Genomic DNA, 26,796 nt, shown 5'->3' with positions numbered 1-26,796 from the left:
CATGCTAGCCTCTTCTGCATGCTGGCCACCTGCAACCCTACCTCAGTTCTCTATGGCACAGTCCACACACTTTCATACACTTGCATGTTTTTTCCTTCCTGGGGTTGTACCCCCCTCGCTTTACTAGATAAATCTGACTCATCATTTGGAATCCATCCAAAAAGCAAGCTGTTCCTATGGTCCTCTTGCAGCCAGCCACCAATCCTGGTATCTGGCCACGTAGTGAGAAGGTGCGGTCCTCACTTTTCCTGCTTCTTTAAAGCTGGTTCATTCCTCTACCCAAATGAAAATACCCGAGGCTTGCTACTAGAATATAAGTCCCTTGAGGACAGAGACTGGGTGTTCCTTATCTCTGCAGCTCCCTCTCCACTGCTGAACACGCTTCCCAGAACATAACAGGAGGCTAATAGGTTATTTCTTTAAATGACTGTACAAAGCTGATGGCGAAAACAGCTTCCCTTTTAAAACAGTCTTAAGATTTCAGAACCACACAAATTTCTATGTGGTTACAATACAGATCGATTTTATACCTAAATATTGTCAGTATAGGATATGAATGAGGAGTGGCCATTTCCTCATTTTTTTCCCCAGAACTTCTAAATCTAAACTTGCTTTTTGTCTTCAATGTATTTGAAATAAAGGGACAAGAATAAAGGAGAAGAATGAGCCAGTTAATGTAGCTACTATTAACAGGTTTGGTAAGCCTGATGGTAAGAAAGACTAAAACAGGATTTTATAGCCTCAGTGGAAACTTATTTTCTTTTTAAAAAAATTTTTTTTGGAATCTTGTTTTCTCTTCTAGCTTTGTCTCCAAGACACCTGTAGCCACTGACTCAGCTGCTGGGCATACCTGGTTTTTAAGAAGAACCACGTGATTCCAAAACGAGGTGTAAACTCAGTTCAAGATCTTCCCTTAACCTTTGTACTCCAGTCTCGAGACGGGAGCTATGTGTTCAATACTTGATCTCTTCTGAAATTACGGCTTTCAGATGGTTATTTTTAATTTTAAAAATGTATGACTTCAGGATCCCTGGGTGGCTCAGCGGCTTAGTGTTGCCTTCAGCCCAGGAGGGTGATCCTGGAGACCCGGGATCGAGTCCTGCATCGGGCTCCCTGTGTGGAGCCTGTTTCTCCCTCTGCCTGTGTCTCTGCCTCTCTCTCTGTGTCTCTCATGAATAAATAAATAAAATCTTTAAAAAAAAAGTCTGACTTCTCAAAAGTTGATGAGGCAAAAATAAATAGCATCATTATTTAAAAGACAAGTGCACTGCTGTATTTGTCATCCATGTGCAGTCACGTGTCCTGGGGATGACGGAAGACAAGACAGCTCTGACTCTCTTGAGACAACTGCTGGCACAGGAAAATGCCACCACACGGGAATGACCTGGTTCCCATCCTGCGCCGGTAGGCCAGCAAACCGAGATGCTGAATCTTGCAAGCATTCAGACGTGGGGAAACTGCTCAGGAGAAGCTTGTCCCTCAACGTCACCTGCCAGGTGGTAGAAGGCATTTTGGAGTGTACCTGTTGGCCTGATAAAACCTCTTAAAAAGACAGGTATTCTGTACTTGTCACAGACTGGGATTTGGTGAAGCAGCATAGGAATTTAACTGTTTAATTGATACATAGCCCCTTTATAACTTTCAATGGAGCAAACTTTGACAGATTGGGGGAAATGGCAGAAATGTTGCATCAACAGCAAACGAGATTGTAATCAAACACATGTTTTTCTTAACATATAGTTTTTGCTCATCTAATTTCCAATATTACCTGGTTGAGAGAACCTTTCAGTAGGGTAGAGCAAAGGCAAACTTCAATCTCCATGGAAATGACCACAAATACCACCTTTCCTAGCTCAGATCAAGCAGGCCCTGTGTGTGGTCTTTACTGTCCCGGAAGCCCAGAGGAGCCTCCTGCAAGCTGTCTGTCCTGGCAAGAGGATGGGAAGCGAGTGAGCTCAGCGCCTGGAGGGACTGATGGACTGATCAGGAACAAGGAACTACCCAGGCATTTAGCCAAACTAACCTCTCCTGCCTCCCAGCACACAGAAACGGGCCAACCTGGGGCTGCAGCCATGGCTGCTACTTCTCCAAGGCAAGTTCTCTCCATTTTCTGACCAAGGATGTCAACCTCCTCAGCCTTCATTGCTGACCTTCCACGAATTAACTTCACGGCACCACTTATCAAACATCTACTCTAGGTTATACTAGATCGGTCTATGCACATCACTAGAAAACCAGTCTATGACCTTTATTATTTCTAATGTGTACTAGGATGGACTTTTGCAACATAGTGTTTCTTGTTTGGGGGCTCCTGCGTTAAAGAACAGTCATAAAATTCTTTTCAGGTTGATCCAAACACCAGATCACCAGTCAGAACACAGCCACAATGTTGTGTCAAAAATTCTGTGTGTAGCAGACCAAGGTTGTGTTACTGGTTGAGACCTTGTTTTAAGAAAAAGATTATTTATTCATACCTACCTTTGAAAACTGAAGTTGCAATGCATGAAAACTAAAAGAAACATTTTTTTGTTTTGTTTTTAGTGGGAAAGAGAGTTATGCTTGCCTCCCTTATTTTAACAAATTATGCTATGAGTAGAATGACAAATAAATGGCATTTCATAGAAAAAAAGAGTATGCACATTTTAAAGCATTTATGGTAGCAACTGTAAAATTCTGGAAAGCAGGCAAACCTTGAGAACTTTTCTGGTCATGGATAAAACTAAGCCTAAGTACATTGACATACCTAATTTTAACCAAAGGGTAGCCCATTCCCCAATACACCTAGGACTTTCACTTTTGGTTTAATTCTGAACTGGTCTTCCTAATTTATAATAACCTCTCAAGCTTTCTTGCCTGAAAGCAAAGGTGTATAATACACTCAGTATCTTCTAGGGATTACCCTAGAAGAGGCACAAGACCTATGAGACAGTGGCAAGCCCTTTCCATGAGGATCCCTGTGGTCGGACTACCCAGCAACTGGCTCCTCGGTATACTTTTGATTAGTTAAGAGAATGTGAGGCTGGAGAAACCTGGTGCAGACTTGCTCTTTTAGGAACCAAATGAAAACAAAGATCAAAATACTACCAATTACACACACTTACATATAATTGAAAACTTCTTTTAAAAAACATTTTTTTTCAGAAGTTCTAAGGGATATACAAATATGTTCCCATGGAGAACAACATGTTGCCTTAAAAAAAAAACCCACTGGCTAAAAGCAAAATCTTTATTAGTTTAACTTTTAGTTGAAATGAGAAACCACACATTTATTCAGAGGTGCTGGAGCAACTATACTATAATTTCAAGATACGAACTCCATATATATTAGTGTGTTGGGTGCAAAAAAACATGCTATGAATAGAAAATAAGTCAGAATGAGCTTCTTGCCATAAGACCTTTGAGGGCAGTGTTTAAGACACTTACATGCTGCTTCAAGCACTGCTCACACAGAGATTTTTTTGACTCAATTATAACTTCTAGCCTTATTTTCTATTACTAGAGTGTATTTATTAAAAGCGCAGAAATCAAGGGGTTATGGACCCAAAAATTTTTTTTAATTAAAAAAAAAAACCCAAGAAGTTAATAGGTCACAAGATCAAATCGGGTGAAAGCTTGCTGGGCTACTTTCAAGCAAACTTGGGATGAAATCATAGTACCGTATGAGGGCACTGATTCTCTGGCATCATTCTCTCCACATAACACCTGGCTGCCTAGATGAAGAGTAAAATGACAAACCTTTCACTATAATATTTGAATGACTCCCCGTCCCCCAATCCTTTTTCCTGAAATGCCGATGTGTCTATAAAAGAGCCTACTTACTATGGTCAATATAAAACGTTCGGCCATCCAAGTGAATTCTTTCTTCCCAACCAGGCTGGTATAGAGAGAGAGAGAGGGAGAGAGAGAGAGAATGAATGAATACATACATTAGCTAAGAGTTCCAAAAATCAACGCTAAATTTAAACACTCTAAGAATGCTTTTTGACTCTTCTCTTCTAGGGTATATTGTTACATTAAGAATAAACCACAAACATTTCCAGTTAACTCTTGACAACATCTAGCAACACCCTATCACATGTTCACCAGCCTTAGCAGCCTTCACTCACTGTGTGATGAACAGGAAGCAGGGCTTGCTATTTCAAAAGCTTCAAAGGGCAACTCCAGCATTCCACAGAACAGTTGAGTTTAGGATTGAATAGCTCATTTAATTAAATAAATATTTACTGAGTACTGAAGGGAGAGGAAGGTTAATTTAAAAATGTCAGAGACAGATGCTCTAGTCCTATCACCAGGTGGCTGAATGACCTAACACACAGATTCTCTGGTGTGGGCTCTCACTATTTGTACTCAGGAAACAATTGGATTTGGGTATTTTTTTCCCAAGGTCAGGCTGGTACACCCTCATTATCTGAATGGTGCCTACTTGCTATCTGAAAGTCAGGAATCCCAACAGATCAGGACAGCATGCTGTCTTTTGACGTCTAATCTTGGTCTCTGGCATTCTCTGGGCTCTATCTAAACCCAGGAACCAAAAAGTTCTGGGGATTGAGGCATTCTTGTGCAAAACCTGATGAATAAAGATTGAACCCTAACCTTCCTAGATTCAAGCTGTGCCATCACATACCACATGCCAGGCAACAGTGAAGTTCTTGAGTTTGGAAAATCCCGTTGGAAGAATGCCCACCACCCCTCCATTCTAGAAGTCTCCAGTCTCCTCACCTTCCTGTCCTTGTAAGGCTTTTTGATTTGGGGGATGGGGGTGGGCGGGAAGGCTGAGAAGGACATATGGTAAAAGTTTCATTCAAAATCTAATATGGAGTAAATAGCTCAACTCCCATTTGGGCCCTCAAAGAGAATAAGTGATAAAAAATTAAATTATATAAACAGCCCTCAACAGGGAAGAAAAACTTAAAATATCTGTAGGCTAATGACTTACAGAAACTGTCTATGATTACTTAGGCATTTTTCTCCTGCTGTTTTTAATATTTCTGTTCCAATGACTAAATTAGCAATATGGATGGAACCTAGTGGTTGCTAAGTTACATAATAAATGCGTGCTGCCTAAACTGTTGCATGTAGAGAATGCCTCTTACATCCTAGTTACAAGGTCTACTTTCTACTCACCGCTAACAATTCAAAACTCTCTTTTACAAGTAGTGGACATGAATTCTAGTATGTGTTACTAGGATCCAGCCATGCGCCTAATTCTATTAAAAGATTACAGACCAATGGGACCCAAAAAAGCCTGGAGAAAGAGAAGGCCCGCAGGGTCTCTCCATCAACAGCGGGTCAGATGAATGGATAAACATTTTCAGACTTCTCCATGTGTCTGCAGCGTACTCACAGGAAGAGGGCCAAGGTCATTGGGGTTTAAGGATGCCTTTGACCGCATATGTACTGGAAATTTCAGGCGTGGATCTTCCTGCAAGAAAACGTGAAAGGCAGAAGACGTTAAGAGTGATTCTCTGCATGCAGTTACTGGCTCCTCCCCTTCTGGAATAGTGTGTTCCAAGGCAATAGGTTGCGTGTGCCTGGAGCTGCACACGCAACTCCTGCCTGTGCGGGGGAGGAGAGGACCTCTCTTTGTACAGGAAGGCTGGCTGATCGACACTCAAGAAAGATTTTATATACTCTTCTCCTCATCCTTGGTGAAAGCAGGACAATGAGAGTATTTCAATAAAAGGTGAAGCATTTTCCCAAGACCTCTAGCAGGTGAAGAGGAAGAGTGTCCCAGCAGGGACGTTACTATGGAAACCTACCAAGAATGGAAGGTGCCAGGGCAGATGAGGATCTCCTCTGCAGAGTGTGTTGGGGGTGGGGGGCAATGGTTTATAAATCTCTCTTGGGCACTGAGCTGTGGGTGAGGGCAGTGAGCCTTTCCACAGGTGCTGAGTTTCCTGCTGCGCCCTTCCACTCCTTGATCTACAGCTGAGTCTGAAATTGATCTGATGGTCAAGTCCCATCCTGGCTGGAGTTAGGTGGCCCCATCACGTAACGTCTCATATCCCTAACTAGAAGACTTTACTGAGATTCCTGGTCAAGTTCTGCAAAATGAGATTCTCATTTACATCTTAATACTTAAAAGTTTGTCAAAGATTTTTCTTAAGGGATGTGACTCATGGGATACTACAAAGAACCAACAAAAGAGTAATATGTGCTTTGATATCTTGGGTCATGCTTTATAATTGACAAAGAAAACAGAGGGATGTGTCATCTTGCAACTACCCTGTTAGGAGGCTGTGCACATGATCTCTGCTTCTTTAACATGAGGACACTGAGCTGCTGAGACCATGAGAACGTGTCCAAAGGCTCTTGCCCAGAGTCTGGGAGCGGCTCTCACTTATAGAGACCCAACAAAAATGCAATGTAACTTTGAGAATTTGCGTTAGAAACTCAAAAGATTATGAAAAAAATGATACAACTCAGAATAGCATACTGTCGACCGAATAAGCCAAAGATTAAAAAAAAAAAAACACACAACAAACTAACAAAATCCTTTTATTTCAATTACATGAAAGCCTCTGTTCCTGTCAAATCACTAAAAGGTTTTCCTGCCTTAGCATTTTCCCAAGGTAACAAGAAAATGAAGTAATTGGTATAAACCTTGGAAAATAATACAATTCACTTTGTGCCAGCTAATGGGTATGAAAATGTTCTTAAACTGATTATGGCGGTGGTTGCACATGTTTATTTAATGGTCTAAAAACCACTCACTTGTATATTTTAAACAGGTGAGTTATAGGACATGTGAGTTACACTTCAAGAAAGCTGTTAGAAAAATTTCCTAAGTCAACAGTATAAGCTGTTAGTATCACTGGATTATAACAAAGTGACAGATTTTTGGAACTGGCAAAGTCTACCCTCCCCCCTCGTGCCCAAAAAAACCCTGCCCCAAAATCAAAAAATAAAACCGACCTTTGCTTTCTATTAACTATAGCCAACTATTAGCTGGAGAAATAAATCGTGTTAGCAGTTTGGCTATTGTGATGGCTATTGACTCTGAACCTTGCTGCTGTCCTTTTTAAAGGGTAATTCAAGGCATAAAGTTGGTCTGGTTTTCTGTTGTATTCTGGAACCCATATGGTGTAGTCAACAGATATACTAAGGTTTTGGATTTTTAAAGTCCCAGGAGATGATGATTTGGTAAATATTTGTGTTAGGCTGACTTTGGACAGAGGATAAGACATGGAGCACTAAGCTCCCCACTCAGTGCTGGCTCTGAGCTGGACCCGGTGATGCCACAACCACAGGGCACCCTTCTCTCCCCAGCCCCACCCCCTGACCATGCTGGCTTCCAGACGCTGCATGCGAGACCAGCCGTGCCTTGGAGTCATACACACAGGCTACTGTGAAACTATGGGGAAAAAGCTGGTGATGCAAAGCACACACAAACAAAGCAGCTGAAAGTTACAGAAAAGTGCCAGGGGGTAGGGACGAGGGGCATGAAGTATAAAACCTAATCTTTACAGGTCTGCTAAGATGGCCTTGCACAGAAAACCCCGAATTTGTAGGATGTGAGGGTTGGAGGCTCTTGGGGACCTATTATTTTATTATAACAATAGCAACATCCGCTTTCCACCAAGTTCTAAGGGCTCAACCTAGAAGGCACTAACTGAGCCCACCCCCACGGTGAGTCCCAGAACAACAAAAGGTGGCAGGTACCCTCCCCCCCCACCACCACCTGGGGGAGCAGGTAAAGGCAGCCAAAGCCCCACAAGACTCGTGACAACTTTAGGGGTGACAATAGAGGCAGGAATACTAATGACGTTACAAATGATAGAAATAAAAATGGATATAAATGAATAAAATACACAAAACCCACTTGGGAGTCTCTCCCTGTCCTCAAGTACCATGAACACATTCTTCCAGTTTCACAACTGCTCCCTTGTTACTGTCAGAAGAATTTTTAAACAGAAGGCAAAGATCCACATCTTGGGGGAGGGGAGAAAAAAGGATTCCTAACAGAGTTTTAGAAATATATAAAATATGAGGAGGCTGGCGGGTTCAAACAACAGCTGAGCTTTTTCCCTTCCTGGAAGAGGTCAACAACCACGAGGGCTACAGTGAGTTTTATTAGTTTGGACCCAGGTAGAAAACAAACCTGTCATTTAATTAAGGGCTGTTGTTGGCTTTCTTGCTACAGAAACAAGCCAATGCCTTGTCCTGTAGAAGACATAAATGCACTCTTACATATATGCTTCCAGTTGCTTCCTCAGCAGAAAGAATGGGCAACCTCAAATCCTCTTGTCCCCTGCGCTTGGGTGCTCTGGAGGCCTCCAGCACTCCCCGCTTAGCAATGCTGACCCAGGTGGGAACAGAGGGATGCTCGCTGGATGTGGCCTGATTTTGTCCCAGAAAGACTGCTGGCACGCTGCCTGCGTTACTGGTGTGTGTGAAAGGCTGGGTTTTATAAATAGACTTCAAAGCGAATTTCCCCCTCTCAATGGATCCAAGGGAAATGCCGACCTGTATCTTTTCATGCTGCTGGCTAACGTAGGAAGCAAAGGCACACAGGCTGATGGAAGCAAGGCTAGTATTTTCAGGACTCTCAACCTGTCCTACCAGTTTTCTCTTCCTGTTTCCATGATAAAGCTCACATTCTAAGAATAGCTAGCTATGCTGTTCTCTTAAACACACATAACACAGAGCAAACCCCAAACCAACTCCAAACAGATTCCAAGCTGAAAATTGCCTTTACGCTTCACTCCATCTTATATCAAAATAAACAGGCAGGTTTGGAGTCTACCTTCCTCCGTACAGGCCTTTGTCTAGAAGGGGTGACGCAGCTGTGCCAGCACATCTGAGATGAGTGAGGAAGGGTAGTCACTGGTGGAATTTCCAGTTGTTACCCTAAGGATTTTCCACAGCAGCAGCAGTAGCAACAAAATATTGGTTTGACACACTCAAATGTTAAATGAGTCCATGAGTCAACAGCAAGGATCCCGGTGGAAAGGGGCAACTGGAAATTCAAACTGGGTTTCATTCAGCAACGATGCAGGCAATAAATAAAGCTGGTGCTGTTTAAAATAAAACCTGCCCAGCTGTAATTACACTGCACTTGTGGCGTGAAGGATGGTGAAAAGGTTAGGAGCCCTGACTGCTAAGCTAGTTCAAATGATTCCAATCGCAGCTTATGCTGGCAAGCCACAGTGGCTCCATACGCTAATCCATCTCCTCCGACATTCACCCTATTTCTGGAGCTCCCATTTTGGGCTGAGGGCTAGAGAGCCAACAGTACAACACCAGCAGGACCGCCGCACGCTCTGAGTCCTGGGGGGGGGGGGGGGTGTTGGTGGTGGTGGGGAAGAGACAGGGAAGGAGCTAAAATCCAATCTTTATTACTCTATTTTCCAAAGGGCTGTCTAACTTTCTGCCTAACCCTGCCCACCATCCTGTAAATATGATCTTCAGGTGAAAAGGCGCATCCAACAAAGCGATGCACTAGTATATGCCTTAGGAGTAGTTATGAGTTTACTAAATGAGTGTTGCCAGATCTCAATGATAAATTCCCCCTTACTTCAGAAGAGGAAGAACTCTTAGAGTGGTTCTCAATAATGAGTGTTTAGGCCATGGGGGGCATTTTTGGTTATCCCTATGGTGGTGAGGGGCTGGGGAGGAATGGTGGCCGTCAGCCTTCAGTGGCAGGAGCCAAGGATGCTAGATGCCCTGCGATAAAAGGCATGGCCTTGTCCCAAATGCAGAGAATGTCATCGTGGAGACATGTTGTAGCACCATCCACTGGATTTCAGAGGGTGAGCCCATTAGGGACTAAAGGAACACACAAGTCCAGGCCACGTTGGTCCAGGCCTCTTTCTTACACAATACTACCGTTCTGTCAACTGTGCACACTTGGTATCTTCACTAGAAACGGAGTTCAAAGCATGTGTTCACGGCTAGCCCAAGACCAAATGGCTGGGCCAGGGACAATTGCCTGGACTCAACCAGCTTTCACACACCGTCAGTTCTGAGCAAGCAGCACAGATGACAGAAGGGTAGAGTTAAGCTCTGTACTCAGAGAATCAGACAGGGATACTAAGCGACAGGAAGAGCAAACCTCCCGTAGCATCAGAAATAGAAACAAGAATACCGAGTTTGGTTTGGTCGTAAGTCTAGAGATCACACAGCAGAAACATACCACTGGCTTCTAAAAGAGAACTGCACGCTCTGCTAAGACAGACACCACTAATTCAGCTGGAGGAATGAAGAACTGACCCAGACATGGAGAGAGATGCGTATGCACCTCTGACTACTCTCATCGTGCTCACTAATACAACACAGATCCCTTCTCCTATAGGACTCAGCGCCACATGGAAGAGCAACATGACCAGAAAAATCGGTTTTGACAAAATGTTCACACACAAAAAAGCTATTAAATTTACAACCAAAGTCCTCAGTACATCTCTCCACCCATAATTAAAGGAATGAGAGCACAGGAGTATAAAACACGAATCTGATGTGAACAGTGAAGATGACAAGGACAAATCAAACAAAGGTGATAATGTCAATAGAAATGCAAAAAGAAACTGATGAGGAGAAATGATTAAAAAAATATTAGGACCCCCTAACAAAGTTATAGCATCATGGAAAATGAAGCAGGGACATCAAATTCCTGGCCCTGGGGAGCCACTACACCTTTCTTCCCAATACGGTAAATTGTCAGGACTAGAACTTTCCAGGGGTCCTATGAAGAAAAGGAAACCACCCTGGCACCAAGCCCAGAGGTAGCCACGAGCCTGCGCCCAGAAGCCACCCGCCCCCCACCGGCCCAGATGTGCAGAGTCCAGATGTAGGCCGAGGAGGTCCCCTGGGGCCATGCTTCAGCTCAGTGAAATTCCTCTCCGAGAACTAGGAAATCCAGGAAGCAATGCCAGACCTCATGATGAAAATGGAACCAAATAAAAGCACAGCCTTACCCACGTTGTAGTCTTTGTGTTATGGTCAATGAAGAAGGGCCGGCCGTTGGGTGCTATCCTCATTTCCCAGCCGGGTGGCAGGAAGCTCTGTGTGACTTTGTGTTGTGGTTTGGGGGAGTTGTAAGGTGATGGCTGTGGGGACTGTGGATTGGAAAGGGTATCTTTCACAGCCCGACGTATGGGCGAATCCTTGGCACCCTAAGGAATAATAACGAGCATTAGAACTCTTACCAGCTGCTATTCCGGGGGGGTCAAAATGTACCTGGGTACACAGGGAACGCTGCTCTCTGAAGAGGTACAAGGGAAAAGCTCTAAAACCCGTTTCTGTCATTCATCTACTTTTCAACCCATCTAACTTTAAAGTTTTCTGGTTGGTTAAACACATGACAATATTAACTACTTATACCCAAGGTCCGTGGACAGCTATTCAGTGCGCACCCCAAGTATTGTTCTGTATTGAATGTTACGGACGGAAATTTTACAGAGGGTGGAGAAACACATGCCCCTGCTCTTAATGAGCTCACAGTCTAATGAAGAAGGGGTTGGCAATTTTTAGAGCACAGAAAGCAAAACCCGTACCAACAGAGACAGCCGTCCGGACTAGCAGGTTGCTACCCCCCGGCACTCCCATCCCACTTTGGAACAGACCCCATCGGCTCCCAGCCAGCAGCATCGCAGACCCAGGGAACGGGCCCGCAGCTAGGTCTGAGACACCGTCAAGCTCAGAACTTCACACACTTGCTCTCTGGCTTCTCTAACTCTGACGTTTGTGATGCGAAGGGATGGCAACAACACCACACAAACAGAAGGCACCCGCAGATGCCCCGCAATGGCTTCGAGATGTGCATGTGCATCAGAAACACATATGCCCGCAAGGTGACAGGCCCTACCGTCGAAAGGAAAAGAAAAATGATCAAAGCGACAGCTATGTTTGGAAACGCAACGTAAGCATTGGTATTGGCAAGAGTTCGTATGCAAGTCAAGAGCGAAACACAAGGAGAGATGGAGAGTGTCCGGCAGAGGGGCGCCCCCTTCGGGCACAAGGAGCCGCGGGGGCAGCCGAATGAGAATGGGGATCAGAGGGGGGCAGTCCACGGGTGCGAGCCGGGCGGCACAGAGAAGCATGAAGGAAGGCTGCACGACAACACCACGACCCATCAGAGAGCAAGAGAGAGGGGGGGGGACAGGGGGCTGCAACCACTCAAACCCAAGTAAGATGAGCAAGGAGATGAGAAGTCCCGGGAGGGGGTGAGCCGGTGAGCCGATGAGGCCTTCTCACCTCCAGTGGGGCAGATAAGGTTACGGTCGGCGAGCTGAGGCTACGGGGCCGGCGGATCTGAGGCTCGATTAGGTGGTTGTTACTGTTTGTGGCGGATCCGGACGCACCGTCTTCGGCGAGCTATTTCGGAGGCAAAAACAAGTTAGCTTGGCAGGAGGAGGACTCCTGTGCGAGTGATGAGGAGCGTGGACCCAAACAACGTAAGCCAGCAATAATAAGAGGGCTGGCCTATTGCAAGCGTGGAGGAAAATGATTAAACATAATAATGGGGGCAACGATCGAGAAGTACAGTCAAAGGAAATAGAAATGAATCACTAGCCCAGCGTAAACGCCAGCCTCAGAAATCAAGGGAGAGAAGCTCCACCCTGGGATGGGCTCCCTAAACCGTGTCTAGGGGTGGACTGGGTTGAGGGACCGAATTCTTCCTCTGGCAAATACTAGGCTTAGAGTTCCCATCTTCTCTGTGAGAAACATGATCTTAAACACGGGTTTTTTCAGAACAATACATTCACCTCGGGAGCACCAAGCTCACATAGGTTTCGGCTTCTACAGCCTGTGATTTTAGGTTGTAGGACGATCTGCGTACCTGCATGATAGGTCGAGTCCAAGTTGTGGTTCGATTGTTATGATTGACATAGTATGTGCGTCCCTTAGCATCTTTTCTTTCTTCCCAGCCTGAAGGTAGGCCCGGCGTGGTGTGTGCATAGGCCACTGATGGCTGTTTGTGTAAGAAATCATTATTATTTAATATCCTGCATTTGCTTTTTGATCAGTTTAATAAAAGTAATGTACACGCAGAGAGTTACTAGACCAGGTAATTTAATTTTACTTGTACCAAAAACATTAGTGTCTGGAAAAAAGGCAATTGATTTCCAATGGCTTCCAATCTACTGTGAGATGACCCCCCACACAGCCACGAGGTCCAAGATCTTCTAAGCCAGTGGTAAAACCCTGAAGTCTTAAACATAAAGGGTCGTGGCTAACATGATCCTAAGAGAAATGTACAATCTGTTTCAGTTACTAGATTTTGCTGTCAAACCGCAGAGTTTCAAGGTATTTTAAACTGTCCAATGTCACTAAGAGAGGGATGCTCTGAATAGTTTTTTCCTCAATAGAGTTGCCACAGAGATGCTCTCCTAACTCCCGAAGTCTTCCTCAGCTTGGAGCCCTTCCACTACAGCTTTCAGGGAGAAAAAAAATGCAGTCTCCTCTCTAGGACGGCTGTATTTGCGCCAGGGCACACGGTCATGAGTCCCAACCAGGACAGCTCAGTGGCCCCAGTCGGGAAGTCACTGGGCAACGTGAGGTCAGAATTCCACAAAAACACGCAGTTCGTGGGTTTGAGACATGCTCAGTATAGGGCAACTGGATCTGCAAAGTCCAAATTAGATTGCAGAAGGATTCCTGGGACACTTTTGCTTGTAGGGGGCCGTCTGAGAAATGCGGTCTGGGTGGAGAAACACTGGACCAGCAAGCATGTTTCAGTGACTCAGGGAGACAAGGAGATGGACGTCTGAGGTCCGTGCTGTCCCGAGAAGTGCTGGGCATGTGGACACTGCATATAAGATCTGTAACTGAGAAAAGGGCGCTACCCCTACCCTCGGGGCGGGGACTCAGAATTACAAGCCAACCATGGCCACCAAGGCTCCTGGGAGAATGTAAAAGCAATGAGAGGCCACACCTCAGGAATAATCTCTTACACGAGGTTACAAAAGGAAGCCACTTCTTTTGGGGCAACAGGCTTCCCTAATTAGGATCTTGTGAGCCTCCAGGTGGTTGACCAGGTGGATGTCAGGGTGACGATGTCAATCTCTGAGCCCAACTCCTCTGTGTGCGCCCTGTCTTTGACAGTCACCACCAAGACTGTGCTGGGGCAAGGAGGCCACAGAGCGCCCCCTGGTTTCCTGCAGGATCGAGAACTAGAAAAAGCACGCTTAACCATCCTGCCATGTAATTTGGGGACTTCAGTTAATGAGGCTCAATACTCTACCCCATAAGCTAGATAGCACGTTCCAGAGAGAAACTGAGGCACGGAGCAGCTGCCTCAACGGTTATTTCTAACACATTTACCATGCCCTGCAAGACGATTTGTAAGAGGACTTTCTGCTAAAACGACAGTAACTATTTTCTTGATGGTTTTCCAGATTAAGTCCCGAAGGCCGTGAAATGGGAATTCCAAGACTGAGAGACCCTATGGGTTCTGGATCTAGGGGTGAGGCCACTACAGGAGCGCAACAGACCTGGACATGCAGGCCTGATCCTTCCGTGAGTGAAGACAGATGAACTCGTCCATAGCCTCAAGCTCTTACCCGCCTCCTTCCCTGGCTGAAGCACTAATCCCAAAGAGCTCTTTCTAGGCTACTTTTCATCCAGGCACTACAAAAACTGGACTCTGCTGAACTAAGTCAGAAACCACACTGTAACCTAAGCAGTCAGTTTGCATTTTTGGCAAAGCGTGCGCTATCAATCCTTGACCTACTATTGCTTATCTGATAACTAAAACTGCTTGGGCTCAGTGGAATGCTTGCTACATGGAATCTGTTGGTTTTCCTCCTCCCAGTTGAGTTAGGTTTTGGGAGTGGAAATCAGATATGTGCTCGGAAAGCTCTGTTCTGGAAACCATCAGGATAAAGTTAAAGTGACAAAATCCCTGGGAAGGACGTTGATGGGGAGACATCGTAAACTAAAAGAACCTGATGTGCATGGTTCATCTCAGAATCAGATTCAAAAGCTGGAGACCCTCCAGTACCAGGTTCCTCTCACAGCTCCAGTTAATAGGACTAATCAGTTTCTGGGAATCAAGAGTAGAGAGCAGAATATGGATTTTGATTAATACGCTCATTTTGCCTTCTATTGAGAATTGAATTGGCAACCTACAATCTAGTTCCATTTACGGGATATGGTGTTATTAAAATATTTCTTTATAGATTTCTAAGTGACCATGGAGAACAATTTGTGCCAACAACTGCATTTGTGACTCTAACACTGTTCTCCACACACAGCAGGGGAAGAGGCAGGACTCAGCTTCTCCCAGGAGATTGTGCAAGAGATCCAGCCCTAGAGCCGAAATCAGATTTCTCCTGCTATGTGTGTGTGTATTCACGTGTACATTCCATACGACCTCAAGAGGTAAGTTAATTAATCAAGAGACAAACTGCTAGGCAGCTCAATTTAACAATTTCCCAGCTTTTCACTTAAATATACTATTGTGCTCTGCACTGCCAAATAGCCAGTTAACTACAGCTTCCTAGTGGTTCTATTTATTTCATTAAGATGAATAAATCAATTATGTGCAAACTGTAAAAGTTTCAATATGCTTTTAAAGATGACAATCAGTTTGGTACCATTACAGATTCTCCAAGATTCGTTCAAACCCTACTATACTGTTAACTCTGTATTTTTAGGTATATAACAGCAAAGTCCAGAAGGATTGTATCTCTCTCCTTTTATCTCAGAGACAGCTTCTGCTTAGCCAGCTGGAAAGTGACACCACTTTTCAAATACAAAGTATTATTTGTGTGTATACAACCAGTGTGTATTCCTAAACCAAAGGGTCATGGTTCCACAGGTGAGAATCAGGGTTTGTTCATTAATGTCACAAGAATAAAAGCACTACCATGGAAAGAGATGTACGCCAGGATGGTTAACGCAACAATGGTGTGTAGTGCCCAGGGGTTGGGGGTGGAGCTGAATGTTCATTGATGGGGGATAATTATAGAAATTGAGGTGCATTCCCATCACCGAGTATTACGTAATTATTAACAGGTCCCAGAGGAAGGACCACAAGTGAAAAACACTAGGTTGCTAGGTGATGTGTATATGAGATCCCAGTTTTGGTGTGTCCACACCATGCATGTTTGTGGAAGCACAGGTGTTAGAGTGAGAGGCTACGTTCCAGGGTAGCCCCAGGACAAGAGACGGTACACATCAGTATGGGGCTGACATGCAGGGGTGGGGCAGGGGCAGGAGAGGGTATAAAAGAGGGGGAAAATATGATAAGAGATGGAACTGGAAAACATACTTTCAAAATTGTCTGGTTTCTGATGTAGCCATTGGATAAATTGGCTTACTGCAGCGGAAAGATCCCCAGGTACGTGGGAAGCATGAGATTAGGTAAAAGCATTTACGAACGACTACTATCTAGTCTTTAAGAACCAACAAAACCAAACTCATGTTTTTAATTCATCGTTGGGCAGGGGGAGGGCACAGGCAGGCAGAACACAGCAGTGGTAGGGCCACAGGACCTCATTTGGATGGGTCACTCTGTCCTGCCAAATACCTCTCACCATGGAGCCCAGTGTTCTCATAATTCAGTTTACCCTGTCACTTAATATCCCTCAGCTATCACAACGCTCCAATGCAGAGAAGATTCCCAGGTTCCAATGAAATGCAAAAATGGATGGTAGAGAATGCTCATTAGCCCTGAATTCTATTAAAATTACTTAATGAAATGATCTTGTCTACCTTGCAGCTCTACTTCTGGTAGAATTTACTAGCACACAGTAGGAAATATGCCAATTCATTTAGAATTTCTTTAATTCTACTGGAGGCTGAGGCCTGGCCACCCCAACACAGGATTTTCACATAAATCACTATCGTTCAATACCTTACAATGGGCTCATTTTGGCACACTGCCAATTTGATTTTCCTGTGCACAATGCTGAGCATTAAATTCTAACAATATGACTAAATTATTCCTTTAATCCTTTAAGTCCACATCCTGCATAAAAATCAGCAATCGCATGTGTATTTAAAGGTATTCTCAAGTAATAAGCAGTTATAACAAACCTAACAATGGTGACACAATAAGGAAAATTCTTCAAAGAGCGACAGCAGCTCGATGCGTAAACTCAAAAGCTAACATGTCTTTAGGGGTCAAGCAAAAACCAGGCAATTAGAGTACATAGTCCTATTCAAGTTACCCAAAACCATGAATACTAAAAATTATTTAAAACAATGAGTAAGAATAACAGATACTTGGCTCAGAAAAACTTATTTTTTTTCCCTAGACCGTTTAAACTTAATTATATTCCCTCCTTTCTCTCTCCAAATTATATGAACACTAGTTCATTCCTGTGGATAGAGACCCTTGTGGCAGAGCAGGGTCACTGGTTCACGCTCATGATACAGAAAATCTAACCCAGCATGTAAAATCTGGTACAGGAAACAGACAAGAGATTTGGGCCATGTGCACCACTGGGAATCCATGTGCCCAACTGCGTGTAGTTTCTGTGTGGCTTCCCTCTTTTCCTCCAAACAAATTATTTTATCCAAGCATTTTAACAAATAATAAAAGCTTAACAGCAGTATAAACATTAAAGGTAGAAATATATTCTAGTATATGTGCTGCTGAACCAAGTGTGGCAGAAATATATTTTTAAAGTAGGCTCCATGCCCAGTGTGGAGCCCAACGCAGGGCTTAAGCTCCTAACCCTGAGATCAAGATGTGAGCTGAGATGAAGAGTTGGATGCTTAACTGACTGAGCCACCCAGGTGTCCCCGAAGTAGATTTTAAATGGTCAAATTAAATGCTCTTTATTGAAGTTTGACAGTATTTTTAATAAAACTATATAGGACGAAAAACTGTTATTGTACCCACTCCCTTTGAATGATGTGAAAGTGAGAGCTTTACACTAAGCAACGTGTACAGCTCTACAGCATAAGGAGGCTGATCTTAACCAAAAAAAAGGGTATATTCACTATTTTGCAAAATGTTAAAACCAACCCACAGTTTTGTTATTAATGTCTGATTAGGGGTATCATTACCGTTGGCTCCTCACCACCTGTGACGGTGGATGACCGCGCTCTCCTAGTTGGGACACTCGGCTGTTGAATGACAATGGACATCAGTGAAATGCACTTAGGGACATCACCCATTGCTTATTGAATCAGGAATAGCTGCTGCAACAGCCAGTAAGGCAGGGGCCATGAATCAGAATCCCTGAAATCCACCCTGTCCAGATAAAGCTGAGCAACCACTCACTGATGACCAGAAGAAAAAGAGGGACACAATTGCCCTCCCACCCAGAGAGGGCTCAGGTTGTAGCCGTGATTCGAGAAAACTCATGAACTGCAATCTCAGTCATGTGAGAAGTCTTATTTGAAAAAAATTGGAAACCGCTATGGTTTTGCTCCTACTGTTAAATAATTAAGCAGATTCTTAAATCTGCCAAACTCATAATTTGAGTTAAGAGGCCACTGGTGATCAGTGAGTTTGCAGCTTTATAGGGTACAAGGAAAGAGGGAGGAAAATCAACAATTTTCAGGAAAGTGAGCTCTTTGGCAGATAAAATTGACACCGATTTTGAAAAGGAGGGACAGTGCCATTAATTCGTCAAGAAAACAAATCACAGAATCATCAGGTTGGGGAGGATCCCCTCCCCAGGCTATCACAGCTGATCACTCTGGTTTTTGGGGAGGCCTGTACTAAAGCTATCCCAGAAAGGATGCTCTTGTCAAAAGCTCCTGAACAACCAGCCCATTCTGTGTGTGCCACAACTCAATCTACCATGTTGATTTCTCAGTTTACCAGCATACTCATGAATTCATTCTGTTACCATAAAAGACTAAAATGCAGGCAACAATATGCTTTGAAGTAAAAATGTACACCATAAGGAAGATACCATGATTGCAAAACTCTAAGTATAATCTTTTTTTCCCTTTAATTTCATACATGATGAAGTATTAGTACCCTCAAAATGATCAAGGATTTGTACTAATAAAAAAAATTGGCCAAGGTCAACAACAAATTGAACATGCTAAAAACCACAAAATATTTTCTCCTCCAAAGGAAGTAAATTCACAAAAAATGTTTACTGCGCACACCAAACCTCTCCCAAGGCAGTCCTGGTCTGCCTTCCAATGCGAATATTCAGTCTTATTTCTGCCCTAGATTGTCAAACACTCCTTACTCTTCCATATTTGCTGCTGGTTATGAACGTTATGGGAGGGTGGGAACAAATTATAGTCAATTCTTTCGTCAGCAGAGCTGCCTTTACAGAGAAGGTACAGGCACTTGTGGGTTAAGAGTTGAGGTCATTAGTGATGGGGAGAAACCCACTCCCTGCAAACCCAGAAGAGTTATTCCTGTTTAGAGGGGGTCGACATGTTCTTAAGATGCAGCTCACTGGAGCACAGCATTAGTGGCTAAATGAAGTTTTAAAAAAGTAAAAGAATTCTTAAAAGCATGCTTTTAGTTAAGTAGCTTAAGTCAGGTGAGCACATCAGAATTTGGTATTAATTTGAGTGGAAAAGCAAAGCAATGAAGTTTTCAGCATGTCAGAGACACTGTGGCAGTAACTCTTTGTATTGGAAATCCACTCTCCGTGGGCGATTTGCTAGGAAATCCTAAGGTCCCATTTAGACAGAGAATGGATTTGCACAGGAAAAACTCTTCTTTGGCAGCCCAGATGATTTCAAATAGAAGCCGCAAGAGCCAACCGAAGGCTGGCAGGGGGCGTGGGTTACCGGTGGTAGATGAGCCTGCTCGGCGACCCCGTCGGTGACACTGCAGGACCGCAGCCTTGAGGAGGGCTCTCTTTGCTGAAGGGAGGAAAGGACATGGAACATTGTGAAAACCTAGGCATAGAAGCAAGGTTCACTGGCTTAATACGTCACTCAAGCCTACTGGGTGCACTTTGGTATCAAAAGGTAAGTACACGAGACACCAGCTTTTTTGAACCAGGAGAGTTATCCTTCAAGTAGTCGAGTCATCTTGTATTTTTCAAGAGTTTCAGGCAGATTGAGATTCTGATGGGTCCTTAGTAAGAAGTAAGAGCAAAACAAGGCCAAAAAAACAAAGGGGGCTGAAGAGGCCCATGGAACACTTAAGTATTGCTTTAAAAATGGAATCAGGGGTTCCTGGGTGGCTCAGTGGTTGAGCATCTGCCTTTGGCTCAGGGCGTGATCCCTGGGTCCTGGGATCCAGTTCTGGGTTGCACTCCCCATGGGAAGCCTGCTTCTCCCTCTGCCTATGTCTCTACCTCTCTGGATTTCTCATGAAGAAATAAATAGAATCTTTAAAAAAGAAAAAAAAAGGAACTAGGAAGCTAGCAGTCTTGTATTTTGCTGTGGGATGCACCGGCGGGGGAAATAGAGGAAAAAATACTAATATGGTTATTAGACATTTATTGAGTATTACTATTGACAAAAGGTCAGCTGGAGTCCAAGTCCAGAGAACTCACATAAAGACTTGTGCTACTTCTGAAGGGTCAGGTATTTATGTTTTAGCTTCTCAATGGAGCTGATGTTGTGCCGAACAGGAATAAAAGATTAAAACAGTGACACTAATCTAAAACATCGAGTGTGTGATGTGTATGTTCCTCTGACTTGTTTGTATTAATATCTATTGTTAGAAAAACCACCTCACGGATCCGATCAGAGAACAGCAGGAGGTCACACACACAAAGGCCAACTGTCTAATCAGCAACAGGTTCATTCACGGGAGAGGTATGTACATAGCACTTACTCATTTTTAGTATTTTGGGATGACCAGTAAGATGGGGTAAGGTCAAAGAAAGACTCTCTAACAGTGATGGGGGCCTAACTGTGTCCTTCCACACTGGTTAGGATGAAGGGTTCCTTGTTTAAGTAAAAGTTCAAGCTACTGTCCCTTGAATACAGAGTGACCCTGACAAGCAAAACTGCAGAAGAGTCCCATATCATTTTTTCCAAGACATTCTTTCCTAACAGCTGAGTCAAACTCAACACAATCTTAAAATAATACTGACCCTCCAACTTGGATCTTAAGGGTATTTCATACACCTGGAATAATTAAATGCAGGCAAGTCTTCACACAAATAACTGGAGATGCTAACTTAATGCTAAAGAAAATTATGATTTTTTTCACTTGGTAGATTAGAGGTGGAAAATTGCTATGGCTCCTGCACTACTTACTACCTTTTATAGGTTTTAAATATATGGTTTCATTGCTTCTGTTGTTTCCATAGCAACAGTTTCATCAATTCAAATATCCCACATGTAATTTTTCCCCTGCCCTTTTAGAATTAAATTTTCATCTCTGTGATATTTCTCTTTCTGAAAAACACTTACAGAATTATAATATAAACTCAAATTAATTGAGTACTCACTGCAGCTCACACAATATGGGCCAATGGAGTCTTTAAATAAAAACACTAACAATTTTGTGAACATTTACTTGCTTTTACATTTGATGTGGTCCTCCCATCCACTTATATTTGATTTGGTTCTAATAATGACTATTTTGCTAGGATGCCGTTTTCAGTGGAGTGACTGTTATTTACTATAACACATTTTTAAAGTTCAACTTTTCGAGAAACATTCAGTTGTTTGTTCTCAACTTTACATACAAGCAGGTGTTTTTCTATGGATTTTTCTGCACATTTTGTGTTGTCAAACACGGAGGTCTTCATACTGGTTTTGCTGCTTCTCAATGGGGGGTGGCCCCGCCCAAAGTTTCTAGAAAGAGGTTCCCTGATGGTTGAGAACCCAAGTTCAATTGCTACCCTGAGGTCTGTGTCACAACTTCCTAATCTTTCTTGAGGACTTGTACTCTGGGACTTAGGGGAGGTATTCCATCTCCCATTCTAACTTTGTCTTGGATGGGTCCCTTCCACATCACGCCTTCAAGCTGTGAAATGAGGATGGTAAAGTGTGCAGAGAGGACTAATTAAGAGGACTAATTAAGAGGTCCAATGTCTCTTAGGTCTCAGCGTGAAATATCACCTTTGCGATGAAGGTACGATTTATGAGTGTTTGACTAGGAAAAGAAATTCAGGGTTAAAGCTGATAATAATAGAAGTCGTGGACTCTTATTTGCTTGAGTTCTTTACAAATCAAGAAAGATCCTCACCTGCTTGGACTAATTTTGGTATTGTCCTCCTAGAAAAGGAGGAACTTAGGGAACCTGTCAGAGTTCTCTGGGAGCTGGAGAACCTTGGTCTTTATTTGCATATAAGATTCTCTTAAAGCAATAAGAAGTGATTAAGTATTTGCTGAACTTCTCATTCAACCGACTATTACTTACCATCAAAGAACCAAATTGCTCCCCATTTGAGTCTGGAGTGATCTGAAGCCTTCTGCTCAGTTCCTCAGACAGCTCCTGAGGGCTGGTCCGAGATACTGGAGAGGATGGTGGTGGGGGCAGCGCCAGACTGAGGGGGTCTCCCGTGATGTTCACTTCTTCGGAGATGGTCTCCCAAGGCTATCACAAGGAATGAGACTTTGGGGTAAATGGCAGGAACGAGCGATCCTCTCGTCACCTTGCCAACAACAATAACCATTATGACTAGAATTAACATTTACTGAGCACTTAGGCACATAATCTTCTCCAAAACCACGAGGAAGATGTGTACCCTAATTCACAGAACTGTATCCTAATTCACAGATGAGGAAACTGAGGCACAGAGAGTAACCTGCCAGAGAAAAGACAGCTAGGAAGTGGCAGGGCCAGGAACAGATCCAAGGAAACCTGGTTCTAAGGGCTGTATACTCTTAACCATTTTATTTATTTATTTCTATTTTTTCTTTATTTGAGAGAGAGAGCAAGCGAGCGAGCACGAGAGCGCGCACACGCACACGTGCACGAGCGGGGGGAGATACAGAGGGAGAGGGAGAAGCAGGCAGGGAGCGTGATGTAGGGCTGGATCCCAGGACCATGAGCCGAAGGCAGATGCTTCACTGACTGAGCCCCCCAGGCGTCCTCTTAACCACTCTATCATACCACCTCTCTGAGCAGTGACCCACTTCTAGCGCTAGCTACCCCACATATGGGTTAAAATGTTCTCAGGGATTCACTCCCGATTTTCATGAGTTTCTTTTACTCTAACTGCTGAGGAGTCCATGAAAACAGCGGAGATGCTATAAACTGCAATTAAACAGTGCTATTAAGTAACTTTCAGTGAATTTATTATCATTAATTTTGCTTTTCCAATTTTGAACACTGGAACATCTTATGAATGATCTTCTTCAGAACACGTGGCCTAAAAAGGATGGATTTCTAGTAAGCAGACAGAGTTAAGGCTGCATGCAAGTTATGGTAATTGCTAATTTATCGTTCAATTCATAATATCCCTGCAGTAATTTACCGTAAACATTTAAGGGGAAAAATACTAAACCTCTCTAAATTCACGCAAATTTCAATTTTCTTGCTAACAAATCTCTTTTTTTTTTGATATCAAAACCACTCAGTAAAAGTACGTGGTACCCACACAAGTTACAGGGCTCATTCAATTGCTGACATACGACAACCACGTTGCCTACCTACAGTACAGGTAGGCTCTGGGGGGAAAAGTAAATTAGAAAGTGAAAACATCTGAAGATTTTCAGCACTACAAATAAGGCCATTTCCCTTTGGTAATGAGCAGATACAGGTATTCATCAAACATGACTTTCATAAGCACATCCTGAATCAATTAATACCCCGATGGTCACCAATCAGCTGTAGGACCAGGCCTTGGAGTCAGAGGGGGGCTGCCGAGGGGTGCGTGGGGCCCGCTTACCTCTGGGCCGTCTCCGCCCTCGCCGGGCTCAGGCTCCAGGTCCTCGCTGATGTGCCTGCGGGAGCGGAAGCGCCGGTGCGCGGCCTCCTGGTTGATCTGCCTGATGTTGCTGTCAGACTCGGAGGACACATCCCTGGGAGCAGGGGGCAAGGAGAAGGGAGACAGGAGGGCCGGCGTTGGTCACCGACGCCCTGACAACAATCCGATGCGCTCCAGGGGCCTCACGGCCACTAAAACGTCAGTGTTGTCACGTCCAACCCGGACAGGCAGCGGGAGGAGTCTCCCCCACGACAGCCTGGCTAAAGCACAGTGGGAGGAGGGTTCGGGTCAATCAAACAGATGCAGGGTTTAAATGCATCAGTCACCATGTTCTGAGTATTTATCAAGCACATATTGCAAAAGGTACTTTAGTATTTAAGGAATCACAGCCCTGCAGTCATTTGTTCTAGTGAGAGGCAGGCTTCTCGAAGGACAGGCCACAGACTTGGGGCCAGCCATCGCGAGCCTTCTGGGCTAGCAATGACAAGCAGCAAACCCTTGGTCGTTAACCACTGGCCGAAGCGTAGAAACAGTACAAACTCAAAGCTGGGATGTGGAGAGAAGTGCTCCTCATCCAACATGCGTGATTTCTGGCTGCTCTGGATCTCGCTTTGATGGGATCTCTGAATCATGACACTGCATTTCTCCCTATTAAACCACTTCTTAAAATTCAAACATCAGGTGGTATCATGTCCCAAATCAAGAGGGATTTGAAGAACACTATAACTTCATGTTCTATTTTTCTGTGTCATCTCTCTTGATTCAGGACCTGAAAGCATCAATTCGATCTTGAATACTTTGGTAGTACATTAGAGGCAATCATCCTTTGAGAGAAATACTACTTGCTGGCTTTTAGAGTAGAAATTTGAACGTCAAAACGTTTTTTCAGAGAAAACTCAGACTCTCAAGACGACACCCTAATTTACTTAACGGAAGTGATGTTGCAAGTTAACCTTTCAAAATATTTGAAAACACTGTTTCAGACTAATTTAAATAGTTATTAATCATGGGCCGTCCTTATAGATTCTTCCTACAACACAGCTTTTAAAATATTCTAATAGGCTCTGAAGCTAACTTATACTACATCCCAATAAAAAGCCTGTTGGGCCCCTGTAATAGTGAATAGTTTGAGATAAATAGCACCACATGCAAGTAAATAGGTGACTCTTTCATGTCTGTTTCTCAGAGAGTTTAAGTACTTCCAACAAACACCTTTACATTAGAACTGCTGGTAAACATGGTAGTATAAAAGTTAGCTTCCACTTAATCCACATCAGAATGACAATTACTTAATAAAATCTGAATCAGTGAAGTTTTACTGTACCCTTGTCCCCAGTACATAAACTTTGGAAATCTAATAAAAACCTTGCCTATTTTCTAGTTATATTGAAGTGTAACTAAACTAGAATAGCACCCTGAAGTACCTTCAGAAAAATGGACAAAACTATGGCTATAGAGAAAATAGCTAAAATCAGAGGACAGGGAAAGGTACTAATACGTTTCTGAAACTGAATCAAAACAAAATGAAAAAAAAATGACACTTTGTTGGACGGGTTAGAAAATGTAGTATCACATTTGTGATTTTTGTGTTGTCACAGTGATTGATTTTTATACGACTTTCAATTCTTAAACACATAATGATTATAAAGAGTAGTAAGTTATTATGGAACAGAAAAATACTTAGAAAGTGAGAATTAATTCTTCATGATATATATAAAATATTTTAGTAGTGTCTAAGAAGGCAGAGAAAGTTGACATTATCCTTTCCCTTTTCATTAAGGATGGAAGCATTATTGCTTTCTAATGACAGGCCCTTTAAAAAATATTTTTTTTTTGAGAGACAGAGCGAGTGAGCGCACATGCACAGGCCCACAAGCAGGGGGAGGGGCAGAGGGAGAGGGTGAGAGAATCTCAAGGAAACTCCTTACTGAGTGCAGAGTCCTGTTGTAGGCTCAATCTCATGACTCTGAGATCATGACTTGAGCTGAAATCAAGAGTCACCCGCTTAACTGAGCCAGGGGCCCTTATTTTAAAATACTTTATGTATATTAAAAAATACGTGTATAAAAGTTTCATCAAAATTGTAAATCTTCACTTGAAAGGTCAGTTAATATTCATTCAGTCAACACTAAGTGATTAATGTTTGCATGCTATGTGCCAGGACCTATTACATGCTTGCTCTGTTACAGGGACTTCTGAGATGTTGAGAAGAAATGGGGTTTTAGTAGCACTATGCCTGCATTTTATATCTCTTAGAAATACATAAAATTCCATTATTCCGAGAAGGACTTACTTTTTAAAAAGAGCATTTAAAATCAATCACACAAATCTTCCTTATTCCACATGCTCATATAATTAGTAATTGGGTGTGAACCAGAAATCACTAAATAGCATAGAGAAGAGACTTCTGATTTTGACATTCCAACTACAGGCTCTTAGGGTCTTCAGTGATAAAGTGAAAATGTTCATGAAGAGGAGACCTTTTGCATGTCATTAAGCAACAGAATGAGAGGGTTGATGAAAGTGGAAATTTAAAGAGTCACTAATGGGAAGGTGATCATTTAAAAATATTTCTGAGCTGACAGATTAAAAGGGAAAATGATTTTATTAGGGGCAAGAAAATACTGTAGGAAATGGTTATTTCAATTTTCTTCAGTCATTAATTTCATATATATTTTCTTTATTTGACTTTCAAGGGAAATATACAAGTGGACAGAGGCAGGATAAATCCATCAGTTTATCAAGTTCAGTGCCAATTAACATCCATGTATCAGATCACTCACATTCACACACATTAGGGACTGTAATAATGAATGGAGTTACTGATACACGATTACACGGTTGCTAAGAGAGAAGTCGTACAAAGCATTTTGGAAAGAGGGAACAGAGTTAAGCCTTTGAGTCTCCCAAGTTCCTCTTCATTCACAACCTTAATTCCATTCATTCAACGTGTTTTTAAAACTGTGTTTTTAAAAGATTTTTATTTTTAAAAAGAGAGAAAACACGAGTGGGAAGGGCAGAAGGAGAGAGAATCTCAAGCAGATTATGTGCTGGGCGCAGAGCCTGACATAGGGCTTGATCCCAG

At 43.2% G+C, this 26,796-nt stretch overlaps 1 protein-coding gene across 16 annotated transcripts in view; it reads right to left on the bottom strand.

The window, feature by feature from the left end:
- NEDD4L (NEDD4 like E3 ubiquitin protein ligase) overlaps positions 1 to 26,796 on the bottom strand; it is a 342,878-nt gene that overhangs the window by 43,005 nt on the left and 273,077 nt on the right. For 7 of the 16 annotated variants that reach the window (XM_072757960.1, XM_072757963.1, XM_072757961.1 and 4 more), the window contains 9 exons: positions 23,673 to 23,805; positions 22,199 to 22,375; positions 19,660 to 19,734; positions 17,959 to 18,018; positions 12,779 to 12,910; positions 12,193 to 12,312; positions 10,914 to 11,111; positions 5,345 to 5,422; positions 3,820 to 3,874 (listed from right to left, as the gene is read on the bottom strand). In XM_072757960.1, the coding sequence (XP_072614061.1) occupies positions 3,820 to 3,874; positions 5,345 to 5,422; positions 10,914 to 11,111; positions 12,193 to 12,312; positions 12,779 to 12,910; positions 17,959 to 18,018; positions 19,660 to 19,734; positions 22,199 to 22,375; positions 23,673 to 23,805 (1,028 nt within the window). The remainder of the gene's footprint in view (positions 1 to 3,819; positions 3,875 to 5,344; positions 5,423 to 10,913; positions 11,112 to 12,192; positions 12,313 to 12,778; positions 12,911 to 17,958; positions 18,019 to 19,659; positions 19,735 to 22,198; positions 22,376 to 23,672; positions 23,806 to 26,796) is intronic. The other 9 variants (XM_072757957.1, XM_072757958.1, XM_072757968.1 and 6 more) reach the window with 2 other exon arrangements.

Source organism: Vulpes vulpes, chromosome 5 (assembly GCF_048418805.1).
Source record: "Vulpes vulpes isolate BD-2025 chromosome 5, VulVul3, whole genome shotgun sequence".
NCBI lineage: Eukaryota > Metazoa > Chordata > Mammalia > Carnivora > Canidae > Vulpes > Vulpes vulpes.
The sequence above is the reverse complement of the archived record's forward strand: the minus strand, read 5'-3'. Positions and strand labels throughout refer to the sequence as shown.